Raw genomic sequence first — 24,953 nt, forward strand, 5'->3', positions numbered from 1 at the left:
GTAATTCCTGTATGTATTTACTATGCCATTCCTATTTCATTTTCCAATTTGGTAATCTTTATAGTATTTATGAGATTGGTGATTCTTCATTATCTTAACTTTTTTCATAAAGTTTTAAACATACATCAGAACTGGACGTCATCAATGGAGATGTGTAAAAAGGAACATTCTTCCTATTTGGTGGGTAATGTATCTTTGAATGACGTTGACCAGACGTGCGACAGGCTTAACGTAACATTGACGGGTCCATCATGGCTTGGCGTAGCGAAAAAACACTACATAGGATCTGACCGTGGTAAGTACAACAACCTGCCATATCAGTAAACGTATTCAGATTTATCTTCAGCTTATACTTAAATGGTTGTTTAAATATTTATCATTTAAGACTAGTAGTTTCATTCCTGTCAAAAGTTAAGGTGGAACACCTTCACACCGTCACACCTCATATTCATTTTATACGTAACTCCTTCAAATTCTCAAAACAGATGTATGATTGGTTAATATACATTTATTGCATGATAGTGAGGGAAATATTAATATGTATTCACCCAAGAAAAATCCTATTTCCCAAGGGGCTTATGATTTTCCTCATTTTCTTCATATCTACCATACATTCATGTAATAAACTGCTTATTATACCGAAACAAAGCAAAACTTTAAAAAGTCCACTCATTTATACATTGTATGTAGCTGAGATCGCTCTAACGGTAACACCGCACCGTCAACGTATTAGAAGGTACAAACAATGAAATAGGTAGTGACATGATAATTATATCTTGTATTTCCATTCTCCTCGAATGCTGATTTACTTGCTTGTTTTTATATCAACGAAAACCGGGCGATTTAACCGTGTATCAGAAACCCGCTTATTGTGCTTGACGAATTATGAAAGTAATGACTCGGGCTTATTGTGACGTCACAATAAACTATGTTTACTTTGACCAGAGACATATAACAGAGGGACCGCTGACTTCTTTCGAGATTCTCGGATTTTTTCCCCCATTGCGTCAGAGTCCGAGTGTTCCGAACGAGCTCGATGTTAAATTTTTCGCAGCGCCCTCACCGGGAGTCATGGTAAATAAACAAATATAATGGCGGATTGAAGTTTTTACTATATTTTGGGCAATGGGTGGTAAGCATTGCTGCGTGGTCGGCTGCCACAACTCAAATGAAAAGACGAAAAACAATTTAACGCGCATCAGTTATTTTTCTTTCCCCCAGGACAAAGAATGGCGATCAAAATTGATAGCAGCTGTCAATCGCAGTGATAGATTTTTTAATCCGAACACTTCGCATATTTGTTCGGTGCATTTTGAGGAAAAGAATTTATTGTTTCACGGTAAGTTATTTCAATAAATTACATATACATATTTGAATTGAACAATATATTTATGCTTTTTAATGAAAACTATAAATTTTGAAGGCAAAGGTTTCAAACTAATTCCTGGGAGTTTGCCCACATTATATATGCCAAAGAAAACTATAGAAACACCCTGTCCTCCGCCCAGACATCCACCGGTATATGAGCAAAAGATTGGTTTCTCTTTCAGTTTAGACATTTGCAAATTTGAAAAATAAAGATGATTTATTTATTCACAAGTTATGAGAAAATGATTTGTCAAAAGATGTTGAACTCTTTGAGAATTAATTAATGATTTTTAAAAAAAAAGGGGGGGGGTAAAAATATTTGAAAAAGGGTACAGTATATGATAAATGCTCATTTATAGAATTGTGACAAACATCTTATGGCAGATCATTTTTATAGAGGTAAACAATCCTGTTTACCAATGAAATTAATGGATTTTTTAAAACTTTATTTTACTGTTACATTTTCATTGTTTTCACTTTTACTTTACAAGTTACATATCATTTTATTGTGTTTGTTTTAATCATCAAAATATTATATTATTGATAACTTATGAGTAACTCAATTTTGATGGATTTCTTTTTATATAGTCAGACTTGTTGTAATGTTGTTTTAAAAACTCTCAAAATGATAATTTGTAATTTATATCATTTATACAACAAATTTTGACCAACTTTGATTCCTTTTAAAGAGCAATAAGTATTGCTTGCCATAAAAAGCATTTAGAAATTACTATGTATTTTCATACTCATTTTGTGATCTTTATATTTTATAGACGAAACGTCCATCACCACCTGTCCCTGAGAGAGTGACCTATTTATCTCTGTCTGATCTACAGAAAAGTATTCATGTTAAGGACCTTCATGGCTGGAGTATTCTGAAGACAGATGACAACATCCTTGTTTTTGGAATGTATGACCAGACATCAAGATCACTGGAAAAGACAATTACAGTAGACATTAACTTAAATGTCATTGTCCGATTTGGGGGTAAAAACAAGTTGATAAACAATTAATCCAAATTACCAACACTACTAACATGAAATATATTTATTTTCTAGGAATGCAATGTATGAATAGTAATATCCAGCAAATGGATTGTATATTGCATGAACATTTTACATCACATCATTTAATTTACTTTAACTTACATTGAATTATTTTAATGCAGAGGTACTTTTGAAGAATAAGGAAACAAATTTAAGGAAGATTTCCATCAGTAAATTCCTCCAAGAAATTGACAACATCAGAAAGTGTGCAGGGTTACCTGATGGTAGTTATAAGGAAAAATGTTTTAGATTTGTTTCTACTGTTGTGAGGAATGTTAAACCTGAAGTGGAAACTGTTAGGTAAAATTCATTCAATATTGAATAAGAAATTGAAAATTAAAGCATGTGGTGATCTATATGCTGATTTTAAATGACAGATTATATACATGTACATGTATTATTAATAGATCTCAAAGATGTTCTGGAGGTTTGATCTCAGATGAATCCACACCCGTCTGCTCAGCCTGCACTAGTTTACGTGGGAGCGCTAGTGATGGAAAATCATCGACTATGCAGATCACAGTTCACCCCAAAACACCACTCTCTCGCCTGTCCAAAGAGGACTTGATTAAGGAAGTCAAGGCATCCAGATATAGTTTCAGAGAAATTCAAGCTCAAGTACAATCCCTGACAAATGGTACTTATAAACCTGTCTATCTTAATTGTTAATGGGAAAATATTACATATACAGATTTCAAAACATTATGATGATTTGCAATTAGCTTCATTACTTAATTTAATACTTCAAGTGTTAGTTTAGTGCTCAATTGGTCAGTGTCTGTTGTCATTTTAACAATTGAACATTTTACTACGTATTCTTTTCAAATTGGGTATGAAACATCTTTGGGATAGGTGGATATTAATTGTAAGTATCAGGATTCCTGCATCCCTGGTGCCATAAGGGTGCATGGGGCAATAATTGACCAGTAGTAAAAAAAAAAAAAAATTCTATAATCACACAATCTTTTAGAAAAATCAAATGCATTAATGTGGAGCAGAAATGCCTCTTCCAAATTGTGAATTTCATGATCCCAGTGGTAAGGGTTTTAATTGTAGGGTGGTGCCAAAATTATACTGAATATTGTCTTGATTTAGCTTACATGTATGCAGATTACAGTATATGTGTTTGATAAATTTTTTTAAACCTTTAATGAAATTTCTTCTTTTGTTCATTTAATGTAGGTATGACGGAGACAGTAACAAATGAAGTGGGAGAGGGACTTTATTCTTCAATAGAAAACAATCCTCCAGAAGACAACTTTTTGGAATTGTTTTGGAAGGAGCAGAAAAAGGCATTTCAATCCAATCCAAAGGGTATGAGGTGGCATCCCATGATGATACGATTTGCCATTTTCTTGCAGTATCAAAGTTCTCGAGCATATGAGGCCATTAAAGAATCTGGTGTTTTAAAACTACCAAACAAATCAACATTGAGGGACTATACCAATGTTATAACACCAGCAACTGGCTTTCAACCACATGTGTTTGAGGTATGTTTTGAGCTAGTAGATCTGACACTAAATCAATGATTTGGGTTATTTTCACTTGATTTATTTGAAATATGATTTATTCTCATATTGATTTTACAAATTAAAAACTATAAGAACTCAATTAGATCACCGATTTTTGAAGGAATATTTTGTAAACAGGGGGCATTTGATTTATTTTCTAATATGAAATACAGTCAACATATATACTTTACAGGAACTAAGAAAGATCGCAGCAGACCTTCCCTCCGAGAAGAGATTTGTTGCTCTCCTTCATGACGAAATGAAAATAAAGTCCGACCTGGTGTATGACAGACGGAGTGGCCAAGTCATCGGATTCACAAATCCAGATACTTGGACATTCAACGAGGTAAATATCATACATAATATATAAATGTATATAAAGTACGGGTATAAGTTGAAAGTAAGATATGGGGAAAAAATCTTAATTTTTTTTTCATCTTCTCCTATTAATACATATTTAAATTAATTTCCATTCTCCCTTTCATTGAATTTTTTTGTATATTGTAGGATGAGTCAATGAAAATTGCAACCCATGTGCTGGTTTTCATGGTTGTTGGCATTAATTCCCACATATAATAATAATAATAATAAGACCTTTATTTAACCAGGATTACATATTTAGCGATAACGCTAGTTTTCAATATGGTCCTGCATATAACATACATACAGACAGATATTAGTAAAATAAACACAGATTAAAAGAAGTAGAATACATATAAACTTAAGAAATAATTATGAATGTAAGATAAATAGAATACAAAATGAAGCTTAAAAAGTATGGTGATAATCTCTAAGATAATTTCTCTTAAAACACGCAACACTCGTGACATAAAAATGAGTATTGGCCATTTTCCTACCAGAACTTCCACTGCCGATGAATTATATCCTCTCTTTTGGAGTGCTGTGGCATACTTAGAAATGACATGTGAACTGAAAGTATGGAATTTTGCATATTTGTACTTTGATTTAAATAAGACTATCAATTTAAATACCAGACCAATATAATAACTATTAGCTGAAGATCATTGCTGCAATAATGATACAGTTTATATTTCATTAGTTTTCATCCCACTAAAAATGTGTCTCATAATACACCAGATATCTGAGGATGGTTTATTTTTTATCATATTCAGGTCATAACATCAACTAGTGATAAAGCCTCTGCCAATCAGAGGTTGTATCGAATACACAAAGTAGGAAATGAACCAGTTGTCTTCAAAACAAAGAATGTATTCACTGAGGAGGACAGATATATTTATTTTATCTCTGATGCTCCCCACCTTGTGAAGACAATAAGAAACAATGTCTACAGATCAAAGACAGGTGGATCAAGGTACCTCTGGGTAAGTAGAAATACCTTTTAAGTGCTTAAACATCATACAAGTTTTTGAATGTCCACACAATTTACCTACATGCAGTTGTGCATTTATGTCCTGTGTATACATTTTTAAACAGAATAATGGTCGGTTCATTCTGTGGTCTCATGTGATGGATATATATAATGATGACACAAGGGGCCAGTTGTACAGAACAAAACTAACCCATGATCATGTGTACCTGACACCATCTTCCACCATGTCTGTCAAACTGGCAGTTCAGGTAATGATTCAATATAGTAAAGTGCATATCATTTAATATTTTTGAGTTTTAAAACTTTTTAGAAGTATGCAAATGTAAGATGTCCATTGCATATTTTAAAAAGAAATCCCCAAACAAATATTTCCTAAGCATTTGCATAATGACAATTGAAAATACATGTACATGCATAATGTCTTGGTTTTGAATTCAAAATTGTTATATTCATGCGCAAAATGTATGGAAAAAACCCCAAATTGAATGCAGATACAAGTTATCAATGTTTCCATTTTCATACTGTAATCTGTACAATTTTGTTATTAGGTTTTAAGTAACTCTGTGGCACAGGTCATGCGTGCTTATTATGGCCCAGAGGTGTCAGAGACAGCTAGGTTGTTCAGTTTGGTGAACCGATTTTTTGATTGCCTGAATGTGCGGTCATTGAGGGAGTCTGTGTTCCAGAGAAAACCAGATGTAGCACCCTACACTTCACAAAATGACCCAAGATTTCAGGTAATAATAACTCAATCAGTGGAAGTTACTGCCAGAAATATGAAGGGACCTTGAATAATGCATTTATATTGATAATACAGTGATCCCCCGTTATAATGCCACCCCCGCATATCGCCAAAAAAGTTCAAAGTCCTGTTTTCCTCACTATGTAAAACCTCCTTATATTGTCATCCCCTGCATACCGCCAACCTATTTACAGGTACGATTTGGTCAATTACCATTATAATCACCCCCGCTAATTATCGCCAATCAACGGCAGGACAATTTCAGTGAGCAGGCTTAGGCAATTATCCGCTATTAGTCCCCAAGGTATCAAAGTTTGGAGCAGATTATAAGTTATGTAAATTATAATCTACTGAGTTCAAAAACGCAGTATTGTTTTTGAAATCGGAGTATGGCAGATACACCGAAGTCTAAGCGTGTTGGACGTAAAACAAAAACTGGATATCATTAAATACCCCTACCATTACTAGTCATTTACGACCACTGGACGCTGGGATTATCCAGGCATTCAAAGCACGATGTAGTAGATAAAATTTGTTTGATTTCTTATGACACCTGTACACATACCCCCTCCCCCGATATAATGCCAAAATTGCCGAGGTACAATTTTGGCATTATAACGGGGGATCACTGTATATGTATCAATTTTGCAGTTCCTCGAGGATGAAGTCTTAGAATATTTCAATCAGTGGATCATTTCTGTGAGGTCCCGACCAGGCTATAAGAAGACGGAGCAGAACAAAATGTTCATTTCGTATCAAACTCATGAGGGCATTATCATGACAGGTAAGTTATAGGATTAGTTTAATTATGTTACACTATTACATGTAGTTGCGCACATAACCTAATTTATGTGCAATTATCTATTTCAGTGAAATCCTTCATTGAGGCAACAAGATACCTGCTTCAACAGGGGGTGCCATATGTTTTGAGCAATGTCTTCTGTCAGGACCCACTTGAAGAGCACTTTGGTCGCCACAGAGGATTGGGTACTCGTCATGACAACCCAACAATTCACCAGTTCGGGTATTTTGCAATTCTTATTTTTAACTTTCTAATCTGTAATTGAGATAAAAGTAAAAATCAATGTTAAATAGTCAATTTATTTGCATAGTGCTTTTTGTTTACTAGCAGTTTCTTGTAAATATTTTAAAAAGTTATTGTTGAACTTTGACATACCTACTATTTATTTTACAGTTACCAAGAAAACCAACTTCGAATTCAGAGGAGCTTAGCCTTCAACTTTGTGCCCAAAGGAAACACTGCAGGAAGGGCAGGAGAAAAAAGACCCATTGTCATAACAAACAGTCCCTTAAAACGCTTAAAACATAACTAAAAGAAGCTTACTTAACAAAGTTGTATATATATCCAATTCTGTATTTGAAAATCAATGTTAATTATGTCTCCCCTCTTCTGGGGGAAGACATTGTTTTTGTACTTTCTGTCCGTCTGTCTGAAAATCTTGAAAATGCTTCTCCTCCTGTATGACTTGTTAGATACACTTGAAAATCTCTGCAATGCTTCATTGTCATTTGTAGATGTGCACATTGTCGGAAAATGAGGATCCAATCATTTTCGAAAAAGTTATGGTGGATCTAAGATGGGTAGAGGGTTGAAAATTCTTGTATATGTTTACATTATTTTGACCCAAGTGTTCAGTAATTTCTTCAATTTACAGTGGATCAAAGAAAACTGTTTTATAGCTCATTATTTTTATTTAATGCACGACATTGGTCACATCAATGTTGAATGCAGTACATTAAAGGGGGTGGGTAGGTGTAGTTTAGAGCACTTTTAAATTGGGGAAGAAAAACAAATCATAATATCTGGTCAACATATACATGTAGTGCTTTTGCTTGTTAGCAGTTTTTGTATATTAGTAGTTGTTACTGTTGAACTTTGAAACATTTGCTGTTTTGTTTTGTTTTCTGTTTTATAGTTACCAAGAAAACCAACTTCAGTTCAGAGGAGCTTAGCCTTCAACTTTGTGCCCAAAGAAAATACTGCAAAAAGGACGGGAGAAAAAAAGACTCATTGTTATAACAAACAGTCCATGAAAACTTAGCTGTAATAAACACACTGACAAAATTGCATGATTATTTTTGAATTTGAAAATCAGTCAATACATTTGCGTAGAGCTTTTTGCTTGCTAGCAGATTTTGTTCTTAAGTAGTAAATTTCCATGAGTTGTCTGCACCTAGCATGACATCTTACTCTGTGAAATATTGATAGCATTGTGAAAAATAATTTCTCTTGCATTACCACATCTGATTCTGAATGATAAGTGCAATCATAGAACATGGACATAGCGTCATTTTCTCGACAAATTGTATTGGTGAACTGTTGAAGTGTTGGAACTGACACTGCTGTGCATGAATTTCTAAACACAAGTTCTAAAACTACAAAGAAATTTATCGCTTCAGAAGAGGGCTGGGTTAGACCACCTCTGGATTTTATGGAAATTAATTTAGTGTTTCCGTCTGTGTCAATGAGTTTGCTCATATATTTTTTGACATCAAAAGAAGAGGACAATTTTTGTTTGCATCGAAACAATACGAAGCCTGCAATGTATGCAATAATATCTCTCTCCCCAATTCTCAGGACATTTTTTGTGTCTAATTTTACAGAAGAATTCGAAGATAGTGTATTCTCTCTAATAATTTCTTCAGCTGTTCTAATCGATATGAAAGCTGACAATTGTTGCTTGTTTACAACTTTTTGAAGTTTCTGCACAACATCTGCCTGTATGAGATGGAAATTATGCCAGGCCTTTTCCTTGGCTGCACTAGAGAATACTTCTGCCTTCATGATGGTGTCTAACTGCTGAAGAGCTGGAACCAAGTCAGCAGCTGTAAAGGACAGTTGTTATGTTAATTTCATACAATAACAACAAAGTTTTAACATATGAGTTATTAACTGTTTGACATTTCCATGAATTATTTGTAAAATATTTACATCCATATTGTATATAAATCATATAAGTATAACAAGAAAGATTTTAGTGTTTTTAATTATTTCAACTTGTAAAAAGGATACAGACTTGTCATTTCCTGAATGTTATTATTCACATTCCCTTGGACCAGACTATGTAGATCATTCAAATTTGTAACCATTCCTCATCATGAAGTATAAAAATTGCAGTCAGTGATCAAAGGACAAAATTGACAATTTAAATATGAAGTCAATTTGTGTACTTTTCTCAGCTACCACATATAAAGAACAAAAACAAAGTTAAGATGAAACCTGGAAGAAGAAAATAAAAACACCAAATAATAACACAACAGAAATCTCGCAATATCAACAAATAGACACAATAAATGCAAATTACCACTTATAGATTCAAGAGGTCGTTTAACTTCGGCGGGCAAAATCATGTCATTTTTAATCTGGATAATGACCTTGTTGATCAAGTCTTCTGATAAACATGTAATTTTTATTTTCTCTGGAGCTGTTGGCATGTCAAGTTCCTCAAAAGTATCATCTCCTATATCCTGAGCCAATGAAAATAATGTAAAAAGAACAATTTAATACAAATTAACGCCGGCAGGCTTCTGAAGTTTTGCATACCCCCCCCCCCCCTCCCCACACACACGGAGTGACATGATATTGCGTCTTGTATTCATAGATATATCGTTCTGTATATGTGCATGGTTAAAATATAGACTGGCTACTTAGACATACTGTGTAATTATGATTACGATACCAGGGATGCCTTGTATTACCTATAGCCCGGTATACCGGTAATTAACTTTTCAACTGGGCCAGGCCTACTTAGGTACCATCTCAAAATACTTTCTATTGGCATATCATGGTATGGTTGATCGTTGCAATTTCTATTATTCTTTTGCTTCTGTGAAATTGAAATATACAGGTTATGATAATGATTTTAGTTATGTTTTTACCTTGAAAACATCAACCAGATTTTCGTCACTACAAGCCATTTCTGTAACAGGAAGTTTCGCTTATGACTCCCGGTGAGGGCGCTGTGAAAACAGGAAGATAATTTGGCGCGAAAGGAAGTCAGCGGTCCCTCTGTTATATGTCTATGCTTTGACGCAAATTTAATATTTTAAAAAATGCTCGAGGTTGCAGAAGGGGTGAAATATAATGGAGATATATGATGTTTGAGGGACATTCCAGGGGCGGATCCAGGAATTGCGGTTACGGGGGTCGCCACTTTATGAGGCAGTGGGTCCCGTGCGAAGCCCTGGTGGGGGTCCAGGGACCGAAGCTCCTGGATTTTACAGATTTTATCGGGCTTGAATTATTTCTCCTATTTAGTCATTTGTACTATTTTTATCATTTTGATAAGGTGAAATTAATAAAATGACCCAAATTTTAAGGGTTTTTGGAAAAAATTAAGTTCTCCCAATAAAGTAATACAAGAAATCAAGAGATTTTGTCATTTATTTCTCCAGAAGTGGAAGAAATTATTGCTTCTTATGTCGTTTAGTACATTTTCCGAAACAAGATACCGCGATTTACGTTAAATTTGAAAATTTATGGTGGGGGGGGGGGCGCCCCCCTCTAAATCCGCCACTGCATTCGCCAAACTTCGGCAGATTCCGGTACCCTGCATTTAACCTCGGATGTGTGACGTGAGTTGATATGTAGCTACGCCTAACATTTGTAATGCGTTCGTCTATTTACTCTCCCGGGAACAAACTGCCGCTAGGCGACACCAATAAAATTTCTTGTTCTTCGGACAAATGACCCCAAAAAATTGGGGCGAGCGAGCGATTTACTATTTATAATATTAAAATTTATTTTTAACATAATTTTCAGGCGGTATGGTAAAAGAACAAAGCGAGCGATTATATTTTTTTCTTAAACTTTTGTATTGTAAAACAATGAAAAGTATATTCAAAATCACCTGAACATGTAAAATAACCAATATTCTAATTTTTTTTTAAAGGGACATTTAGCTGTGAAAGTAATGGTATTTGTTTTACTCAAAATTTCTTAATGGCATAGGAATATATAAAAATGACTAATAAAAACATTTATTTTGCACAAAAACAAGAGAAACCCTAATAAGACTAAACCACTTTTTGGTGTAAAGAAATATATATGGAAGAATAATTGCCTTTCAAGACTTTAATTATTTAATTATCAAAAATTATGTACATAATTCATGTTGTGCCTGCTTTTGGAGGTAAAAAGTGTTTGAAATAATCAAATCGTGCAGTTATTGCTGAAATATATAATATTGAGCAATTTTCATTGAATTAAATTTTTTGTGACAAAATGACAGCACATATTGATAATTCAGTATATGCAAATTTACAGGCGGTGTTTCTGTAAGACATTTTGTTTATACCCCAAATGTGATAATTGCTTAGTTTACGTGTTCAAAGCATTGTGTATAGAAGTTCATTATTTGATGAAGAAATGAATAACAAAATTCAGTGAATGCATTTAAAATTGCATTTGTACATGTACATACATTTCAAGACTAAATATACTGTCCCCAGTTCCGGATCACATTTTCATTCACGATTGCTGACGGTACCACGAAGATAATTTAGGTTTCAATCTTCTTGTGAGAAATACAGAAGTTTCTCAAATGAAAAAAAATATCTGAAAATTGCTGTAAATGTCACAGGTCTTTACATTTTCCAAACCCAAGTTCATAGGTCCGTTCTGCATCACACCGCGAGTTCCGAATCATGAAGATGTTTGAAACGACTGGCCGATTCGAACATTGACTGATCCGATCCGACATTCAATCGGTCTCATACTTTAAATCAGTATGTCTGTATGTTTATTCCGTTTAAGATATACCTGGTTTTTGTAGAAATAAAATTAAATCAGACACTAGTTAAATTTGAACAATATTCAAAGCTTCACATTTAGACATAGCCAAAAGGCGGCATTCAAAATTCTCTTAATTAGCTTTCATAATTATCTTTCTCTAAGGCTGTTCATAATATAACATTAAATCTACACGGAATAAACGTTTCTCGCCATTTTCCTGCGGTTTTGGTATGGGTGGGAAACTTGGGATGAAAAAAAAAGTTCTAAAATCAAATATGCTAAAGTTGAATAAACTACAGTATACATTTTAAATATTAATTTCAAGAAGTAAATCTAGACGCAATGCTTAGTATATGGACAGTTTCAATTTTCTAATTTAAAAAAAGTTTGTTGCGTTTATTAAAAACTGTGATTTTTTATATCTGACACTACTTGTATAAATCCAAGAGTGTCATTAATATGAACTGAAATATTGCCCAAAGTTTAAAACTAAGTTCAATATTACGCGTGAGACACGACTGATCCAAAATTGGTTCAGTAGATGGTATTTCTTTGGTAAGACATCTTGACTACAATACACTTAATAAAGAAATATTTATTGATGCTATTGCTGAAAGATATATCAATTAAATGCATTAATGTTTTGTGCAAGAAACGTGGTTATACTTTAGCTACAGACTTTTCCCCACAACGCGATTTTTCCCACGCGTGAAAATTACCAAGATGTCGAAGTCATTGTGTATTATAGAAGTATGACAAGTAATAAAGCTGGATTGAATAAAAATTGCATAAGTTTTGTATCCCTCAGTAATCATTTCAAACGTGATTTACCTTTCTAAGTAGAAATCATTTCAATAATTAGTACAGTAGTTTTAGAAAATAATTACAAAGTGATTCGGAACTGGCAATGATCCCAAACTGGGTAAAAGACTAATTTTTTTTTTTTTTGTTAAAAACTGTCTTTCCAACTGTTTACCACTAAAGTTCATGGTTGTGTTTGTAAGATCTACACCTCCGTTCTTTTCGGTTATTATTACAACTAATACCGGCATAGTTGTCCTTGTCTCGAGTGTGCTTCGAGTGTCTCCGCGTGTTTTAAAAAATATTCGATGTTGTTCAGGTTTTTGCTGACAAAGTCGAAATACCATTATTTCTAAGCGCAGTCATGGTTTTGTTAAAAACTAAAATAAAAAATGGAGCGGAAAATTAACCGAAAAATCCGGAAGCGGAAAATTTAAATTAATATTATTTCTTACGTTCTATTTAAATATGAGCGCTCGGATCCGACGAACAAAAAAAAAATATTGGTGTTGCCCTATTAGAAAGTAGTGATCAAAATGGCTTTTTTGAATGAATTTATTGAGTTTGAAAACTGCCCTCCATTTCGAGAAAAAACATACTTCTCAAAGAGAAATCGTTACAAACATTGAGAGTGTTGTATCATGGAAAGGATTGTATTTTGCGGGAACTGTTGGTAGTTCCAGTTAATCAGGGACGTTAGAATGTTGTTATACGTCACTGGTACACATACTATGGAGGAAAACATCATACATCCGAGGTGAGATGGCGTCGGCCAGGGTGATCCGAGTGTTTTGAGGGAGATATGAAGTCTTGTTATCCTCCCTTGCACGTGACTGTCTAGATCAATCAGATTACGCGTTACATAGAATTTTCATACAGAGGTATAATAATGATGAAATATTAACGAATAAAATTATTATTCATTTTTATGAATGAAAAGTGAAGATAGCGAAGAGTGATCAATCTAAAAACTCCTATAAGCAATACAAAATAGAGAGTTGGGCAAACACGGACCCCTGGACATACCAAAGGTGGGATCAGGTGCCTAGGAGGAGTAAGCATCCCCTGTCGACCGGTCACACCCGCCATGAGCCCAATAACTTGGTAAGGGAAACAGACTTATCTGTCACACTCGAGTAGTCGAGTTCTAATTCACTATACTAACTATATCGGCCTATCAGCTTTATCTACTTACATTTCTTATGCGGGTAGCCAATGTGAACAACCATTACTATGATACCAAATGTGCTATATTTCGTGTTCCATTTCCCACATAAGAAATAAGCAGGTGAGGCCTGCAGGGGGTTCAAAGTTTTAGCTTCGTACATGCAAGGAAAATCTTCTAGTTATGAGATTGATCACTATTCGTTATATTCGCCTTTCATGGTATAAACATTGATACGTTGATTGTTACGAGCGAATACGTAATATCCGACTTGATATGCATTTTTTCATGTGTTATGGGTTTTTGTGCCGGTCGTTGATATCGACTATTGTGACGTCATTCGTATCGCAATCTAATTAATATTAGGCTCTTAGATCCGCGCTGTATACTTTGCGTAAGAAGATCTGACATCAAACTCCCCGTCGAGGCCTCATTACGTCACCTACGAATAGACCTCTCCTATGTGACGCAGCACAATATACAGATTTGTATATTGTGAGTCCGCGATTATCACGCAGGCAAATAACACTAAAGAAGTAGTTCGCAGTTAAAAGTTTGAAGATATTGATATTAAGAGCATTAATATAAAAGTATGGATTTTATTTTAAACATAAAATGATCAAAAGATCATTAAAAAGTAGGGAGACTCTGTTCAAATTATTGTGTAAAGTAATGAACTTGATGTTTACGTTCTTGTTTTGAAAGTTGTTTACGTTTGACGTTATGTATTTTCGTCATTCTACAGTGACGTCACAGTATACGCGGCCTAAGAAATCGCTATCCCATAATGTCTAAGTGGAAGAGTTTGGTTGTGAGCAAACGAACTCTGGTGGAAGTTTGGATCTGACATAACACGATTAGGGGTCATGTTCATGTGAACTTTATGTTAGCCAATCAGCGCGTCTCCTATGAAGTCGTCGGTGTTCATAATTCAAGGAAAATGACTGCGATTGTTTGGTTTGGAAAAAACATTGCAGCTAGAGGTGACGTCACAATGCACCGTTTACGTCGACTGGCGTTATATTCCTCGCGTTAATTAAGTAAACCATCTTGAAACAATCTAATTAAAATCAGACTTCTTAGATCCGCGTCGTATACTCTGCGTAAGTAGATCTGACATAACCCGATTAGGGGTCATGTTCAGATGAACTTTATGTCAGCCAATCAGCGTGTCGGCTTTGAAATCGTCGGTGTTCACAATTGAAGGAAAATGGCTGCGATTGTTTGGTTTGAAAGGAAACATATCGCAGCTAGATGCGACGTCACCATGCACCGTTTACGTCGACTGACGTTATATTCCTCGCGTTATTTAAGTAAAACTATTCAAGTCGTACCTATCCCTATTCATACATAAATCGGAAGTCCCAATTAATTTAAATTTGGGTGTATTTCATATCGTACGTTTTGTTGTTTGTATGAACGGAATAGATTAGGCATTATTGCGAAAGTTTAAAATACTTTATGCGAGAATATATAATTTTACAGTGTGGAATAAACTTCGCGGGGGAGATTACAGCACTTTGTTTACGAATTGCCAGGAACCGCCTAAATAGCCATCATTGTCTGTATGGCGCAATATGACTGGCTGATAGTTCTCATGAATAATCCAAGCGAAAGGTCATGCAGACATGACCCCCTATGGGGTTATGTCAGATCCTATTATAGCGATTGTGAGCGTATCCTAGGATCTGATTTTAATTAGATTGTATCTTGAAAACTATTCAAATCATACCCATCCCTATTCATACATAAATCGCAATTCACAATTAATTTAATTTGTGTATATTTTATATCGTACGTTTTGTTGTTTGTATGAATGGAATAGATTCAGCATTATTGCGAAAATTTATAATTCCTTATGTGAGAACAATTTTATAGTGTACAATAAACTTCGTGGGAAAGCGATTACTACAACTTGTTTACGAATTGCCGGGAACCGCCTAAATAGCCATAATTGTCTGTATGGCGCAATCTGACTGGCTGATAGTTTTCATGAATATTCCAAGCAAAAGGTCATGTAGACATGACCGCCAATGGGGTTATGTCAGATCCTATTATAGTGATTGTGAGCATATCCTAGGATCTGATTTCAATTAGATTGTTCGTATCGCACAGTGCAGAATCGGCCTAATCCTTACCACTTATATGATAAAACATAATATTTGTGACATATACTACATTTTGACGATAAACTGATCGTACATTAATTTCAAGTGTGTTTGATTTCTCAATCTTCAGGTGTGCCTGTAAACGAAATAGAGAGAAAATCATTCTCACAGTGTGTTAAATGTTATGGTAACGATTGTGGGTACTATGGCGAATGTACAGAAAGATTAGATACTGTTTACTGTGAAAAGGTAGGATATATTTTGGTTGCAATTTTCAAACACATTAGTGATAACTATTCTGCGAATGGAATGAGAATATGCGTATTAAGAGTAAAGATATTTTTTTTAAAACATAGAGATGATTTTGTTTCGAAGAATTAAAATTCATAAGTGACACAAGTAATTTACCTTGTCTTTAGACTCCATTACTGATATCTGATAGAGTGAATTTCAGTACAAACATTGATACGAAAAGGTGAAAGTAGTGAAGAGTACACACACACACACACACACACACACACACACATATATATATATATATATATATATATATATATATATATATATATAACAAAACTTCCTTTTTAGGGAAGTCGTTGTGGCCGAGTTGACTTACGCACTGGTTTGACAATCTTGCTAGGCGGTGGGTGCCGTACGTCGCTAGTTCGACCCCGGGCTGGGGCGAAAATGTTCAGTACCTAGTTGTGATTATTTAGTGCTTTATATATATATATATATATATAGTTTGTAAAAAGAATTCAGTATTTGATACAGAAAATACATTCAATAATAAAAGTCAAGAAACACAAAACTCGAATAACATTTCACAGTTAGCACTTAAGAGGCATTAAAACGCTACTTATACGTCTATACTGTTATTACAGTGGCTTGTACGCACTAGAAACTAGACTGCTAACAATTAGAAATTGTTAATTGCATTTCAAGGTTAGGGTTACATTTCAACACGTACTTGTAAATATGCCATGTAGATACTAGTGCTTAATATATCGTTAATTTGGTGAATTTTAGGGTTTCAGTACTCTAACCTCAGATCCTGTCACAGACAACCCTGGAACAACCCAGTCCGTTACATATACTTCAGAAGCTTCCAAGCATGCTTCAGAGACATCCACCAATTTCACCATGTCTATTTCCACAAAGTCCTCAGTCCATCATACCAGTAAACAAGATGTAACTGGTAAGCAATTCATCATAACTATATGTTTGTAGTGTAAACATTATTGGATTACTGTATATCAGTGATATAGGTTCACATTTCGAGATAAATTCGATAACTAATGAGTTTGCAATGTCTGTCTACACTTCAATTGTGTCTTGTAAATCCAGTGCCGTTACCTTTTCACATTTCGACTTAATCAATGCATCATATGTGACATATTTTCAACCATACAGGGTCGAAATCATACGAGTTAGGGGATGTTCTACTGATAATAAAAGAATATTGTATAACTGGTATTTTCTGCAATTTGTTGTAATTTGGTAAACAAGGAAACGATAATGTAGCCAAGTATAATCCCAAATAAGGTAAGATGGAACGTCAATTTCTGAAACAGCAGTTCTATCTTTGCGTTAACCTCCTGCTCATAGTTCAAACTGTTCATCAGGAATATGGAGTGTAGCAGTTCAGCTTTCCATAATGCTTAACTAAGTCAATTCTTTATGATGCATAATATGTCATTGTATTGATTATCTGACAGAAGTTGCTTATCCTCCAACATGATAATACCCATACCTACAACGCACACTATTGTAGTATTTATGCTCCCTCTTTCCCTCCCCTTAGTATCTAAATTAGAGATTTAGCGATTGGGTTGAAAAATGTTCATTGATTAAAAGTTTTATTAATACTTAGTCATATATACACTAATCAATATTCTGAAAAAGGTGAGAAAGGTACTGTGCATCCTCATTGTCTCATTCTACGAAGGTGATGATGGTGTTTGATTTAAGATGATTGTGGAACTTGAAACTCTAAAAAGAATGAATGAACTTTAAGCTTAACTTACAATAAAGTTACATAAGAAGGTGAAAAATATGCACCTGCGTCGCATGGTCTGGCCTGAACTAAATTGCTACTGGTTTATACTGATGCGTTGACCGAAGCTGAATTATTTTCTCCTTCAGTGCCCTCGTCCGAAAATAAATATTTCTTGACTATTTGATAATAAAACAAAACAGAAAAGGTGAATAGGTTGGTTGAGTTCGTTACAAGATCGCTTTTAATAAGCAAACATGAAATCGACAAAGCTGAAAAATTACCAATGAAAACAGATGAATTCAAAACTGAAAATGGACTGGGTGGGAGGGAAGGCTAAGGCATAAAAATACAAAAGCGACCCTTGTTGCTTGTAACGAACCTCGCATTGCCCGAACACTGACCAGTATCAATATATATACTAAACGCAAAACGCTTGTGCATGAGCTCAAAAACTCGCGAAATGTCTTTACGGAAAATAACGAAAAATGACGAAATGTAAAACGTAAAGAAATGAATTTCCTATTTGCTTTGACATATATAGATTTAGCGATTTAGGTATGATGTGACCCCAATTCATCGCAATTTTTCATGAAATAAAAATGGTTGTCTGCCTAATAAACAGTGCAGCTATATTCCGCAGACAAAACCGATGATTTAGATTCCGTACAATATTCAACTTCGCCAAGAGAGTAAATGTGTTTTGTACACCTAGATGTAACTAAAACTTAATTCTTGCTAGAAGTTGAAGGTGCTAACCATGTCTATTTATTAAGTTTGTAGAAGGATTTAGCAAACAGGGATTGTGTAACTTAGCTACTTTTCAAGATCTAGTAGATTGAAGTTGTATGATAATTCAAAGGAACCTCAAGTATTGTAATCATATTCTTTAGCTAATGTAGAGGATTTATAACTTACTTTGTATGATGATACAAATAGAGAACTGTGCTAAAGTATTCACCGTATATAAACAAACAAATCGTCGTGTAGAGATATAACTATAGTAATATATAATATCATAATATTATTACCACAAATGCTATAAAATCTGTAAAATCCTAAAAGAGTGAATATCTTTGATGCATACATAGTTGCACGTATATTGTAAACAGATTAAACATGAACTTTCTAGGTGGCAAAAAGGTGGGATAAATTCCAACACCCAATATATTACGACTTGAATGATAAAGAGCCTGTACATTAAGCCATTTAACCATGTGAAAAAGGGAGGAGGGAGGGTAAATTAATCTCGCATTGAATCAAAAACTTCCGTAACAAAATGCTGTTATTTTTCTAAAGAGGATAGTTTATCAAGTGACGTTATCTGCCCTCGAATTAAACACGTTAACAAGATGAAATGAATAGGGCACCATAAGAGTTTCTCAAGATTCCAACAAATTTACAATATATACTATTGATTAACGTGACTCGATTAAAATGCTTAGGTTGAGAATGAAGCTTAACAATTATCAGCATAAAATCATTTACTACCTAACTTACATTTACAACACCAGTTTGTAATGTAAATATACACTTGGTGATTCGTGTATTCCGACAACAGGGTTTTACGACAGAATATTTACCTTGATATGAAAAACTTTGAATTATGTTAGTGAAGTTGTTGGTTTTTTTCTATCTGTTAGTTGAAGCCACTAGGACTCTCGGAAATCCCTTGTTGTGGACTCTTTTAATTCGGAACATTCCGAGTTCAATTTTCGCAGAGCAGCTTTTTGTCCATGTTTTGCAGCATATTTCCCAATCTTGGCTCGTTTCAGGGGAGAATGAATTGCATATCGACCCACGTTTTTGCTAGAAGTTGCATTTGGGGATTTCTCTAATGCTTCCAATATCCTTGAACTATATTCTTCTATCGGTCTTAATGACAAACACGCTGATGACAGACCGTTTGAATTTTGCTGAACACTACCATGTTTTACGCATGAAGGCGAAGATAACGAAGAGTGACCAATCTCATAACTCCTATAAGCATCTTAAGATTGATATGTCGACCGTGTTCACGGTGAATCAGATTTAAAACTCTACTTCTCTGTAACTCTACTACTGTTTTGAACTCAAATATGTTTAAGTCATATTTCTGTAAGCATCTGCAGCTGATCTTCATAGGTAAACGTATTCAGTCACCAGTTATTAAGATACTAGTTGAATCAGGCGAAAATTGGCTGACCAACCGCGATTGAAAATAAAAGACGATAAACTTTGAAAATATTTAAATGTTATATTTTAGAATTTTTGCATTTTCAATTTTAGCGGATTTTTCTTATCCATAAATTCCGCAAAAATACCCGTTATAGGGTGATAAAAGTAGAGTGGCGTTCATTCACAAAAAAATCTCTCAATGAACTGGTTTTGCCAATTTTTTTAATGATGTACTCAAATTATATTATATTTAGGATGATCGGCATGGTGGCCAATGCGATGCCACATTAAAAACAAATTTTCGTATAAAAAATGATATAAAATATTGATTAAAATATCCTTCTCCAAGTTAGCAGTGAATGAAAGTATTAAAACAATGTGGATTCGGTTGTTCACATCCTAGCTACAGTAACCACAAAAGTGATTCAACTGTTTACATTGGAATATATCTCACTTTCTCTCTCATTTCATTTACAAGAAAGTATTTACATAAAGCATTCTTTACAATTAGTACATGTGACATAATGATTTTAAATAATAATGTTATATGCCTGTATTTTTCAGACTCCAATAATACTTTAAGTATAATTCTCCCTGTGGTGATGACTGCTGTTTTTATCGGATGTTTTGCTACAGCTGCAGTTTTTTATAAACGGTATAGTTTTATAGCTATATATCTATATATTATTATATTAATCATATCATATTTGCATCTCAAAAATCAAGAAAGACTCATATTAAAATTATTGATTTAGCTTGATAGAAATATTGTATCCTAATTCACAGAAGAAAGAGAGGACTAAGAAATCAGAACAACAAACAGGTGGATTTAAAAGACACTGACAACAGCTATGCCATCATTGATGTTGACGTGAATAATGCGAATTATGTTGTCCTCCAACCACAATCCGAAACAAATTATGACAGATTACATGTCGGGCTATCAGATGAAAGTAATCCTTACAGGAACACTGCAGACGGAATCTATGATCAAGTTAGAGATAGATAAGCGAGGAAACGGAATGTGGAGGATGGAAAAGCCGAAAAAGTAACCCTTATAAGGAAACAGCGGGGGACTCTCTGACCATTTACAACACACACTCATTGGGAAATACACAATGGAAAATAATCATTATAATGTATTGGTCGCTGTACGACTATTGTACTCAAGGCAGAATGAATGAACACACTTCTGACACTTAGTGCGATCATGCTATTTCGTTCTATGATTACAAACAACATCATCAAGTTATTGAAGAGGTAGATGGTGGTTATACTAAAATTCTTAATGTGTCATAGGAGAGGGATGGGTCGTCAGAACACTATGTAAACAGATGAAATCCTTAGGACAGTAGTACTCACACCCTGGTGATTGTTTTTAAGCGTAACACATTCACACATGAAGCTTATCATAATGAACGCACTTTAAAATGCATACCCTGTTAAAATCACTATCATTTAATGTATGGTCAAATTCATCTGTACTTGGCCCAAGCAATTTACCGTCACTACTTTGAAAAGTATCGGTCTGTTGCATTTTAGTCAAGCATGAATGAAGTTATTCCTAATTTATATTTCATGCAAGTTTCATCATTTAAACTGCATAATTATAAGGACTTGATCCCGTTTCCTCAAATTCCACAAGGCCTTTGAAGCAAAGATGTAGGTCAACTGTAGCCAGTTTGACTGACAGTAACATTACAGTAACATTACATTACAGCTATCGCACAGACGAGGTTCCTCATTGTGCAATATATAGGTACATGTAAAACGAATGGAATCTGCGCGAAAAAATAACTTGGTCACTTACTCTGAAAAAACTGGTATATTGAGTGTTGCTGGGACTTCATACACACGAGCACGTATTGATTTTTTTTTTCGTCTCATTCTATTAACTTCATTGACTTCTCTTGATCTGATTATAATAATGTTGCACTTATCAAGATAAGGTTAATAGTTATTTTCTGAAGAATCTTGAAGTTACTTGAAACTTTGTAATATCATTTTGCTCATCATTATTAATGTGTTCCAGATTTCACGATTTAGATGGTTATGCTATTTGTATATTTAACTATGTTTCTTAACACAGGAAATAAAAACGCGTTTTGAAATAAACAGAAATAGGGATCATTTTGATAAGAGTTTCAGAGATTCTAATCCAGAACTAGGCTATGTAGATCATACAATAAAAGAGCATTACATATTTACAATCTGCTTTAAACTATTGAACATATTAGTAGCGTAGAATATTGCATTGTTGAATTACTTATACCTATGACAAGACTTCAGACCCCTAGAATAGGACATTGTGAGTCATGTAGTGAATAATCAAAATCATGAAGGTTTCCTGTTGTACTTCTGATCATCTAGCAAACAATTAAAATGTTCCAAGTATGATCAGTGTTTTAAAGGAGACGGCCTGCTGACAAATAAGTTGATGTTACAAGGGTTTCATTAGTCAGCATTTAGCAAATTATATGGTCGTTATAATGACTGTCATGAGCCCTGTATCTTGATCAGGTAAACGGAGCAATCCGCAGCCAAAATCAGTGTGTCAAGAACTGTCTACCAATCGGTATGAAACAAGTGAAACAGCATTTGACCCAAAGATAAATTGTACTAGCAAACTAGATCATCATAACGACGATAGCTTTGCGAAATGTCGGCTTTAAACGATACTTTTAAAATCCCTGTATTATGACCTTGTTTGTCAGTAGCCTGCCCCGATTTCAAAACTGATCATACGCAAAACAAGCTCTTGCATACCAAATCAGTTGAGAGATATAAACACCAAATGCAGGTAGAATAACATAAATCAAATTCTACATTATTTATATACAAGTTGATTTTCCGTTTGTTTTATCAGCGATGGACAAGTTTTGGCATATTCTGATAAGATTAACGTTTATATAATTAAATGTCATCGTACATAATTGTATATTTTAGAAATTGTTCTTTAAAAAAACAGTTTAGTGTAATATATTATGTAAACAATTAACTTGTTATTTATATTAATCATAATATCATTATCAATTAAATGAATGGAAAACGTTTTCTATTTAATCTAAATAAAATTTCCTTTTAATGCTGTACACATGTGTTCTTATTTCTAAAATATTCTTTTCATGAAAGGTGAAGATAACGAACAGTGATCAATCTCATAACTCATATAAGGAATACAAAATATAGAATCGGGCAAACACGGACCCCTGGACATACCAGAGGTGGGATCAGGTGCTTAGGAGGAGTAAGCATTTCCTGTGGAACGGTCACATCCGCTGTGAGGCCTATGTCTCGATCTGGTAAAAGGAGTAATCCGTAGTCAAAATCAGTGTGCCAAACGCGGCTTAACAATTTGTATGATATTATGTCAAACAGCATTTGATCGATCACATGTTGTTTTTGCAAAAACAATATTTATAATTACCAAAGAATTTTCGAAATGCTGACTTGAAACGAAACTATCAAAACATCTGTAACATCAACTTGCTTGTCAATAGTCTGCTTCGATTTAAAAACTGACCATAAGCGGAGCAAGCTCTTGCTATCAAATCAGTTGAGAGATATAAACTCCATATGCAAGTGATAATGAATATTGCTACATAAATATGAGAAGTTGACGATGGAGAAGCTGAAATCATCCCGTTTGTCATAAATATTAATTGCTAATTTGTCATTAAATATCTATTTTCAATAAAATATAACAGTACGAAGCAGGATCTGCAGTGTCATATTTCTACATCAAATCGAGATATGAATGAAAATCTTATTGTTAATACATGTATATAAAACGTCGTCGATATATCTACATGTTGAAGGCCACATCAAGATATTTTTTCCTTTCATGTAGAAGCTTTTGAATAAATTCTGCCTGATGATACTTTTTTTAAAGCATAAAGGAGCACAATTCGTGACGACGGATATGTCAACCGACTGTTGGAAGACCAGACCACAAAGACTACAAAGATATTCTCTATAACGAATCCCAACATATTTTCAATTTCAACTTCCGAGTGCCTTTGCGTGGATTCAGTGTGTTATTTCACAAAGCAATTTTTTGAACGACCAATCACTAGATATGAACATTTCCTTTCTCCATTTTTGATGACGAAGAAACTGTTAATGATGTCAAAAAGTCTAGTCTTTAACTTCTCGTGAGAATGGTCCTATGTAAAGTGTTGAAAAGTCATACGTTTTGATGTTGTTGATTTGTATAAATAAGCAAAAGAACATTCTGCGATTTCATATTTACTAAAAGTTCTTTTTTTTAAAATCCATATTTGGTTTACACTACTTCTGACATGAGTTACGGCATATTACGTTTGAAGTTTCTTCCTCACAGCTTTTGAGTTTCATGAGAAGCAAACATAGGGGCTCGGTAGAATACTTACCGGATCCAGCAATGTATCTTTGTATGGGTTTTATGAAGTTTAGAAATCCCGTATAGGTACGGTAACTGATATCCCTCTAACCCATTGACTTGGAAATTAAATGCGTCTAAAATTGAAGCATGTTTTTGAAGAAGTTCATCTTTTGAAAGGGCAGTTGGATTACAAGCACGGAATGCCAGATTCGTGTAAAATAAATTGGCAACTTAGGGAAAACATTGGAAAATTGAATTCCTTCCACAAAAATGTGCAGTTAATTCTTACAATCTCTCAAAAAATACAATCAATTACATATAACTACACTCTTCAGAACCATATACGAGCTCGTGAAATATCAACACAATATTTAGGCTGAGTTATAACGTCTGATTTCAACTAGGGAACCCACATTAAGAACATCTCTACTAAGTCTAACAGAATACTAGGGTGTTTAAGGTAATCCCCATACCACATCTTGATAGTGAAAAACCGATATATTTCTATCAAAATTTACATGTATTTTGTCGAGGATGTATATTGACTAAATACACGAAGAAGAATATGTTTAGCGGCCTTTCCCAGAGTG

At 34.2% G+C, this 24,953-nt stretch overlaps 2 protein-coding genes across 4 annotated transcripts in view; both read left to right on the top strand.

The window, feature by feature from the left end:
• The window catches only part of LOC125655771 (uncharacterized), a 69,863-nt gene extending 46,771 nt beyond the window's left edge, over window positions 1-23,092 (top strand). Inside the window, exons 7-11 of the mRNA XM_056143534.1 lie at window positions 113-295; window positions 15,978-16,096; window positions 16,877-17,045; window positions 20,565-20,655; window positions 20,787-23,092. Coding sequence (XP_055999509.1) covers window positions 113-295; window positions 15,978-16,096; window positions 16,877-17,045; window positions 20,565-20,655; window positions 20,787-21,009 — 785 coding nt within the window. The 3' untranslated portion in view covers window positions 21,010-23,092. The remainder of the gene's footprint in view (window positions 1-112; window positions 296-15,977; window positions 16,097-16,876; window positions 17,046-20,564; window positions 20,656-20,786) is intronic.
• LOC125665939 (uncharacterized) lies at window positions 947-9,010 on the top strand. Of its 3 annotated transcripts, none has more exons than XR_008796691.1 (14): window positions 947-1,339; window positions 2,142-2,355; window positions 2,822-3,051; window positions 3,597-3,904; window positions 4,119-4,271; window positions 4,433-4,493; window positions 4,752-4,861; window positions 5,059-5,268; window positions 5,381-5,524; window positions 5,825-6,013; window positions 6,670-6,802; window positions 6,889-7,042; window positions 7,214-7,620; window positions 7,956-9,010. XR_008796691.1 is itself a non-coding variant. In XM_056143520.1 (14 exons), exons 4-14 carry the CDS (start codon window positions 2,925-2,927, stop codon window positions 7,350-7,352), a joined length of 1,728 nt encoding a protein of 575 aa, XP_055999495.1. In that variant the 5' UTR covers window positions 947-1,339; window positions 1,424-1,518; window positions 2,142-2,355; window positions 2,822-2,924; the 3' UTR covers window positions 7,353-9,010. The 3 variants fall into 3 exon arrangements, 2 of the variants coding, with proteins under 2 accessions (XP_055999495.1, XP_055999496.1); XM_056143520.1 differs by adding an exon at window positions 1,424-1,518 and having other exon boundaries at window positions 7,214-9,010; XM_056143521.1 differs by having other exon boundaries at window positions 947-1,132; window positions 1,222-1,339; window positions 7,214-9,010.
• Window positions 23,093-24,953: the final 1,861 nt, after the last annotated feature.

The sequence above is a fragment of the Ostrea edulis genome, chromosome 7 (genome assembly GCF_947568905.1).
Source record: "Ostrea edulis chromosome 7, xbOstEdul1.1, whole genome shotgun sequence".
Lineage (NCBI taxonomy): Eukaryota > Metazoa > Mollusca > Bivalvia > Ostreida > Ostreidae > Ostrea > Ostrea edulis.